This window comes from Cariama cristata, unplaced genomic scaffold, assembly GCF_000690535.1.
Source record: "Cariama cristata isolate BGI_N322 unplaced genomic scaffold, ASM69053v1 scaffold3386, whole genome shotgun sequence".
Lineage (NCBI taxonomy): Eukaryota > Metazoa > Chordata > Aves > Cariamiformes > Cariamidae > Cariama > Cariama cristata.
This window is the reverse complement of record NW_009623858.1, coordinates 19,299-28,187: the sequence shown is the minus strand read 5'-3', so window position 1 is coordinate 28,187 and position 8,889 is coordinate 19,299. Positions and strand designations below refer to the sequence as shown.

At 38.8% G+C, this 8,889-nt stretch overlaps 1 protein-coding gene across 1 annotated transcript in view; it reads left to right on the top strand.

Annotated features, from left to right (window-relative positions):
- The window catches only part of LOC104163816 (cyclin-dependent kinase 14), a gene marked incomplete at its 3' end in the record, with an annotated part of 82,622 nt that overhangs the window by 59,769 nt on the left and 13,964 nt on the right, over nucleotides 1-8,889 (top strand). Inside the window, exon 5 of the mRNA XM_009702934.1 lies at nucleotides 7,038-7,132. Coding sequence (XP_009701236.1) covers nucleotides 7,038-7,132 — 95 coding nt within the window. The remainder of the gene's footprint in view (nucleotides 1-7,037; nucleotides 7,133-8,889) is intronic.

The window sequence follows — 8,889 nt, the reverse complement described above, 5'->3', positions numbered from 1 at the left end:
TCCTGCTGAAAGCAGTGGGTTGGTAATCTGAGGGAATCTTGGGTTCTGATATGGGCATCAGTGGAGAATATGTGCTAGTGTCTGTAGGCTCTGGTCTACTTCCCCCTAAGTGGGAGTGCTTGCCCAACCCATGCTCTGCATCCTGTCTCCTGTCCCTTTTCTGTCTTGTCTACCTGCTCTTACTTTCCACTTCCTGCATTTTTCTACCTGTGAAGGCCGTTCGCTTGTCCTCTGACTTTTCTTTCTCCTTACTCAGCCGTCCTAGCTTCCACTGTGAATCACAGCCTCTCATGCCGTCTCTCCTTTTCTTTATTCCTCCTTCTTTTCACATTGCTGATAGTCAGTCTGACCCAAAGAGCTGATTTCGCGAGCTTGTAACATGACCAAATTTAGAGGATTTTCAAGGACTTGGCAAAATGTTTATTCTTATTTTAAAAGCCTCTGTATTTCCAGGTTTTGATTCTCTACTCCAAAACATGGGGTTTACAGTTGGGTTGTTTCCCCAACCCCAGGGGAAAGTTACTCAGTGGGTTACAGAAGTTATTACTAAAGCCTGTTTTTTGGGAGATGGAAGGAACTGTTTAGACTGAAAACTTCCAAAGAAGTCATCCTGAGGAAGATAGATACTTATATGAAAACTGTGTCTGAAATTCAGCAAGAAAGCAAGACTAATAACAACCAGTGACAGTTTTATTAGTGGGTTGTGCTACTAGTCCCAGTCATGCTATGCGTGCATAAAAAAGTAATAGAAGGTCATCTTCTTTCACATGCTGACTGCATTGTAGAGTTCTTTTCTGTACATGCCAACATATTTTTGGTTTACAGTTTCCTCCTCTTGAATACCAAAATGGACAGTGAAGGCAAGATGTCTGGCTGCTGCAAGACAGGAGTTGCATATTACAGTCTTTTTCCATGAGAGTCTGGCTTTAATAGGATGATGTCTCATTATTTTTAACCTCCATCTGTACTTGTGTCTGAAGTGCACTGGGAACAATAAACAATGCATAATTTTATATCTAATAATGAAAGAGACATTAATTTCATATGGCAGCAGTCTTCTGTATATCTGTTAGAATAATATATTGTAGTGCTTTTCGGTGCTTATTTGATCAGTTCTTCCAATGTGTTATTCCAGTTCAATAGGCAAAGAGGTTTCAGCAGGTTTGTGACTTGCCTTTTGCTTAGGGGACTACAGCTATAGTGAGAAGAACCTCTGAAGGTGCCTATGTGTTGTTACACACACTCTTTTTCTGTGTTTCTTCTTTAATAACATGCTACGCTTTCAAGTAGGAGCAGCAAGTAGAAATTTCGTAAATAAAGAAAGTGCTGTTAAAAGTTCAACCCACTCATGTCAGCCTGAATTTCAGCCCCAGGAGGTAGATGCAGCTAACGTGATCCATGTAGTCCCTCCAGCAAAGCAGCCTACAGTTGAAGGGCTAGCAAATCCTTCCTTGCAAGGATGTGCAGCACTCTGTGCTTCCTTAATGCCAGACTGCCATTTTTTTTTGACTTAATGAAAATTAGAATAAGGACCATTTTTTAAATCTAGAAGAGACTGTCATGAGGTTGGAATTGGCTGTAAAGAAGGTAATTCAGCTAAGCCTATGTGATAGCGAACTGGAATGATTTGATGCTTTTTCTGTTCTTCCTGTAGCTCATGGATGCTTTTGAAATTTGTTAAGAAACTTCTTCCTAGAAATTTTTCAAAGCTGATCAGTGACCGATATATCTTTATCGCATTGTGTTCACTAAGATCAGAGTGGAAGCTGACCAATTCTGTGCATTTATAGGTGTGCAGCTCTAAAATCAATTGATTGGGATTACAAATAATGATCACTGCAGAATATATCTTGTGGTGAGAAGATGGGAAGTCTGTGGTCAGTGTGGTCTTACCTACGATATATAGTTTTTGTTGTATTAGGGTTGTAAGAAAGCAAAGCTATTTGCTCATAGTAAGTTATTTCAGATGGGTGAACTGGAAAATAGCAAAGCGTAGATTTGGGAACTGCATTTCTGAGAAGAAAATTTCTGCACATTTATGACTGCAAAACCAACAGAGTGCTGAATTCCTGTCTCTGTGCTAGAATTATAAGTAACGTTTTACACAGAAAGTCCTGATGTGTGGGAAGTGGATGAGAAGCGTAAGGGACATTGTGCTCCAAGGCTAAATTTTAAAAATTTCTATAAAAGATGTCTAGATGGGAACATAAGATGCTGGGAAGGGAAGCAGAACTTCTGTAGTTTGTGTAGGCAATAAGACACATTTGAGTATGTTTGTTCAGAAGACATGATGAAGAAAAAAAACATTAATATTTTCTCACTAAAGATGCCTTTCCAGGAGAGCTCAGAGACTGAACCCAGATGTTTATGTGAGGAAGTTGGCAGTCTGTCAGAGAGCACGGTTGTGTCTGCAGAGTGTGACAAGCCACAGAATTTTACAGATATGTTGTTTGGCTCTGAAGCACAACAAATTACTTGCTTTCACAAATTTATGTTACTGACTAGAACGTGCAACTTTGGTGTCTCAGAAATTAAACAGGGCAGCAAAGATGCACGGTTGCATTAATGATGTTAGATAGGTGCAAACTGCCATGATGTGCTGTCTTCAAGAATAAAACTCTCCCAATGAGAGATGTCCTAGAGTGACAGTGAGAAAGGGTGAACACTCTATATGAGGAGTAGCATGGGAAATGGTGAGCACTGGTGCATGGGATCGCCAGAGGACACCTCAACTACTATATACTGAGCAAAGCAAGCATTTTCATAGCTACTTTTTAGAAGAATGATGGGAATATCACAGCCTTTGCATATAGTAGGAAATCTGTGAGAGTATCAGCAGCAGTTGTACATTGTGGTGCATATGAGCAGTATGAGATTGAGTTCTGCTGCTGTTGCTCAGAAGAGCTTCCAGTCACTGAAATACCAGACAATTTGGAAATCATGGGTGATTCTTCTGTCTAGGGCCACAGTGGAGATCTGTGATTTTTCACAAAGTGAGAGCAAGATGATAGTCAGGAATTGCAGGACTGAATTAATTGCATTAGGGTGATCCAAGGATCATAATTAATGTTCAAGTTTAATGCACTTGCCATGTCTGAAAGTACCATCTTTGCTAGTGCTGCTAGTGAGAAGTTCTTCCTGCACATGGCGTGGGAGTCAACAGTAATAGTTACTTTTGTTGATTTTGACATACAGCTGTGAAATGTTACTTTATGGGCATCCTGCAATAGCCTTTTTCAAAACACTCCAAGTCTTCTAGAGGTAAGTCAAGGCTGATCTAAAGTTACAGGGCTTTGTTAATGGAGTGGCAGGCTTGAGCTGATGCTGTAAACCCTGCAGGGTGCAAAGCACTGATTTACTGATGCTACTCAGGCTTTGGATAAGAGTTGGCTGCAGTCCATCTGTCTTGGCTTGCTCGTGGAGTGAGCATACTTTAGAACCCAGCTCATCTGGGAACAGCAAAAAGCTCCTTGACCGACACAAGAAATAAGGCAGCTTGCCAGGAGCTCATAATAGATGAGAGCATCCCGTTGTTGTTGAAGTCCGTGATGGTTATTCAAGCAAATACAATGTGTTTCCTTTAGGTATGCAAATATGGTTATTAGCCCTTGATGGAGAAGTGCTGTGTTGGTACTTTTAGTGACGCAGGTCATGAACTTATGTACAAGTCACAGAAATTATCATCTTGGATGTCGTTAATTACTGAAGTATGTCACCAATTCCTCTGCCCTGTTTTTTACTGCTAGAATTTGCTGTGAGGGAATGTGCAAACATAGGTGACAGAACAAGCACCTGCCCGTTCAAACATATATAATATATTGTCCAAGGTGTTTTAAAAAAGCATTTTAGTATTATTTGCTCCTGTGCCTCCTCAAAACTCTTTGGGGAAATGAATTAAAAGTGCTGCTATCTGTTTATCTTACATTTAATACTGAGGGTGAAAAAAGAGTGCCAGCAGTTTTGAAACAGCATTATATAATTTTGTTTTTAAAAATACATGCTAAGGATACAGTCAGTACTAGTACGTTGATCCCATTTTTGTGAGTTATTGCAATGCTTTTTCAACAATATTTTAACCTTTTATCTTAAAAGAAAAAACCTCTGTGTGAAACCTGTGGGTGATAATCACTGGATGGAGATGGCATTCTCTGGGAGAATTATTTTGATCTAGAAGTAACACCAGGCACAGCAGCACCTGACTTCTCACTGAGCTCCAGTAGCAGCTGCATTGGCAGCTTCAAAGGTGAAGTCAGGCTTGTGTCAGGCTGGTGCTGATAGATTCCCTGGACTCTCTTTCATTCTCTTGGCTGTGAATTTCTGGGTTTTGTCTTTGAATTAGTGGAGTTCATCCGAAGTTCTATCCCCTTTGAGCAAAAAGTTGCCCAAAAGAGGAAGTGTATCGATCGTTTGTTCTGAAAGGAGATGTTTCTGGAAGAAGCACACACCAGGCACCATTGGTTCATATTTCATTTTGTTTTTAAAGTACTCTGTGGAGGAAGAAACAGCTTTCCTGTTTCAACCAACTTTTTTCTTTTTCTTTTTTTTTTTTTTATTTCCTTTTTTCCTCCTTTTTTAAGCAACAAAGCAGTGTTTTCACAGACAGGCAATCTTACTGGTAAGAATCCTGATAGAATTACCCCCTGTGCTCTTCTCTTACTTTCACCAGTTATGTTGGTTTCTCACAGTATAAATGGATAGTAGAATTGTACACTGTGGAAATAAGAAGCAATTAGTGCAAATAAGATGATTTTGCTGTCTGTGCTATATTATTTACTGTATTTCACTTGGACTAATGGAGAAGACAGAAATCTCACCCTGGAGGTGATGTTTTGTTGTTCTTGTAATATATGGCAGATGTTGAATATTGAGGCTGTAAAAGGGGAGAATTGGATATTAGACAAGATAAATAAGGGTGGGGGAGGAGACTGAAGAGGACAGACAGTATTTGCAAAGATCTCAGGGTAAGCTACTTTCAAAGTGCTGTTTAAGCTTTAATGACCCATGTACAGATTTTAGCAACAAAGTAATGACCAACTGGAGGAATTAAAGGCCTCAGGTGATGATATGAACAGCAAATGCTGACAGAGGTCATAAATACTATTACAGTTTGACACAGGCTCTGCTAAGAGGCAGTTTTTATGTTCCCAATCTCTCTGCGTATATGGTCATTTGATAAGGTTTGAGGGAAGAGCTGGTAAAAGCTCGGTTTCTGCAAGTAAACTCTTCTCATGGTACCCCAGGTTAAAAGTTCTCATTTCTGGTAGAAGGTGCCTTTTGGAACAGTTGTTCTGATTATCCGTTGTTTGTATCCATTCCTTCTCCAGGAGCAATTTTTCATTGTTATCCTTTAAAAATACCCAACATATCCAAATCTCTGAGTTTTTATTCCAAGAAATTCTCTGAATTCTAAGATGATGATGCTATTGTGCACAGCTCTTCCTTTGATAAAAAACTTCTACTTAATCTGTGGAATGTTAAAAGCTACTTGAGATGCACTGATCAAATGTTTAAAAAAAATAATTGAAATTGCAAGAGCTGATTTTACAGCCCAGTGGCAACATATTCAGAGCACAGGAAAGGTTCCTTTATGCTGACTCTCTAAATAGCATGAGTTGTGGAGTGCAGGCAAAAGCAAGCTCTTTTGAAACATTTCTTTTCACCTCTTCAGCCAGATTGAAGGGTTGCCTCGTTCCTGGTCATAGAGCTTGCTTGCAGGCTTGCAATTCTGTCATCAGGGTATCTGTGATATACTTGCTTTGAAGCTGCTGTATGGTATTTTCCCCTTTGCTATCTACTTTCTGCCTAGTGTGAACTCCAAAGTTTTGCTGGTGAGGGTGCTTGTAGAGGGACACTGATTCAGCCAGATGCCATGTTGCTATTGTCTTGCTTCCTAGAGTGATCAGCTTGTCAGATCAATCTCTTGAAGACTAGTATGAGAGGTGATACGTACTTATCATAATTTAAAGCCAGATGACCCCTGGAGTTACCTCAGCCTGATGGAGCACCCTCAATAGGACAGCAAGGGGTAACAGTGCCGTGGAAGCTCCCCAGCTTCTATTTTGCAGAGTAGTGGAATGAGACACACATTTGGTGTTTTGTTTATTTTCTTTGACAAAAGGAAGGTGACAGAAGAAAGTTCCACATTATTCAGTATAGAAATATGCGGCTCATTTGCATGTCTTTTTATCTATTATTTACTTTGTTGTGGTGACTGATAGTCCTGCTCAGATATATGCATGAGATGACAAGGCACCAACGACAGAATGACATTGATAACAACACATGGCTTGTCAGCATATATTGCTAAAATATGCCATGTCTTGTGGAACATTAAATATGTAATATGGTATGAACATTAAAAATGTATTATGATGTAAAAGAAATTTAATGAAGGAGATCACCTGGAAGTTCACTAGATAAGTCTTTATTTGTCAGTAGTCTGAAAACATGAGCTAGTGCCATTAAAAATATATATGGTGGGAAAATACTGTGTATTTATTCTCATGAGCTAATACAAATGATTCCATCAAACCTGTGTTGTGTATGGGAGAAAGGAGAATTATTGCTTAAAACACTCTTCTTAGGAAAGATGTTGCACTTTGTTTAGAAAGCAACTCTGTTGTGTTGCGTAGGAAAGATGATATTTTGAAGACATGCTTGACTTTTGTCTGAGACAAGAAAGTATCTTTGAGTGTAGAAGCAAACTTGGCATCTGGTTGATCAGATGTGAGTGATTGATTCACTTAGAGGAGGCTGCGTAAGAAAAGCATCTCTAGCCACAGCTCATTTTTGCCTCAAAGTGAGGTTGAGTTTGACCAACAAGGTGGAGAAAATAACACTGAATGGGAAGGCGTGATCTTCAAATACACTGAACGTGTGGAACTCATGGACATAGAAGATGCTAAAGTACAACTATTGGTTGTCAGTTTATGAAATTCAGATGTCAAAAAAATCATCCAAGTCACAAAAAAAAAAATTCCAATTGGTGTAAAATATTTGGATCCTTTTTAAGATAACATGTATGTTTTACTTTTCAGCTTCTCTTTTGAAAGGATTGAAACATGCTAACATTGTGCTGCTTCATGACATCATTCACACCAAGGAGACCTTGACACTTGTGTTTGAATATGTGGTGAGTAAAGTAACTGGATGTAAAGTAACTGGATAAAGTAATGTTCTGGGTATGGTCCAGAGTCTATTGAATTTGATGGAAAAGCTCTCTACCATCGGTGATCTGTGGAGATCCTTCTCTAGGAGAGTGGAGGCTATTAGAAATGACACTTTGTAGTGGAGTTGGCTAAAAGTGGAAGGCTAGGCTAGACCTGATTCAGAGATGGAGAAGTGGCTACTAGGGCTCTTGAAGGACCTTATACTGTTCAGTTGACTTTTCAAACTGGTTCCTTACTCTGCTTCCTAGTTTGTTTACTAGAGCATTTTCTTTACTGATGTGATTGGTTAACTTTAAAATAGGTGAGGATAACGTGGGTAAGAAGAAGAACAAGACTGAAACGCTTAACAGGTAGTTCCTTCATCAAAAGCATGTAACAAGTTTAAATGGCTTTTGTTGTGACTGGCTTGTGCATAGTGTCTTTTTGTAAGCCATGTCAGTAAAAAAGAAGTCTGGTGCATGCAATTTAGAATTTTGGATTATTATTTTTTTTGCCATGGCTAGTGTTTTACCTACTAATTAAAACTTCAACTTACATAGTACACAGTGTAATGATGTAATTGTGTTCAGAGTATTACTTTCCAAAGTCTTGGGCTTGGTCTCCTAATTAATCTTTTTAGTTTTTCTAAGACAAACATATGACATTTATGTACAACTACTTCAGCATTTAGCTGTGGAATTATGCAATATACTATCATAATTAACCTCCCAGTTTTCACAGATGGATCCAAGAACATGTAATTTAAAATAAACAAATGAGTTTAAAGAAGGTTAGATTTTCAGTATAATATCGGTTACTGTGTTGTAGTCAGTAAGACACTGCGTTTATAAAATACACTGATTACTAGTTTTACTCATAGTACATCCCTACTTAAGACAGATGGAAATGTTTTGTGTGTTTCTTGGGAGCATGCCTTAATTTTTACATCAGGGTGCACACAGCATCTTGTCTGGAAAGGCCATTCACCTTGTTATTTACATAGAAATGCTACAGTGTAATAATGTGGATATTCAGCTACAGGAGCCTGCAGAGCAGTTGCAACGCAGTACATGTTTTTTTACCTCAGGTATAAGAGCATTAATGAAAATTTAATTCCTTTTCTTAAAACTGGTGATTCTTCTGCTCCTGACTTATACACTGAAATAGCATAGGAGAAGCCTTGATATTTAATTCTATGTAATGGTCAGTGTAGACTTATTTGCATAACTTTACATGAATACATTTTGCAATCCCTTTTATCAGCATCTGTATTTAGCTGTATTTGTCAGAACTGATTGAGAAATAAGATATATAGAATGTGCTTCTCCCTAAAACAGATGTTTTTGCATGTTATGCTAATGTCAAATTTCTGGATTTTACGTCTGGTAGTAGTGTTTACAGACTCTGGCTCACGGCCATGTGTTGTGTCATGTTGCTGTCTGTGATAAGCACGGACAGAGACTAAACTTCATGCAGCGCCTAGTTCTTCTGGATTCACTTAGCTGTTTGTTTTTCAACAGGGTGCTGGTGGGATCAACCTTGCTGGTGGTTGAATCTTTTTATTCCCATGGTGTTTGGTAGCTATTGAAACTATTTCAGGATCTCATTTAGTAATGGTTTCTAGCAACTGATACAAGCCGTATTTTAGTATTTTGGCTGGTGGACAGTCTCTCAAGGTGGTGTTCAGGAAGAAGGGGAATGATGCTCTGTTCTCTCCAGCCAGCCTAAGGACTGTATCATA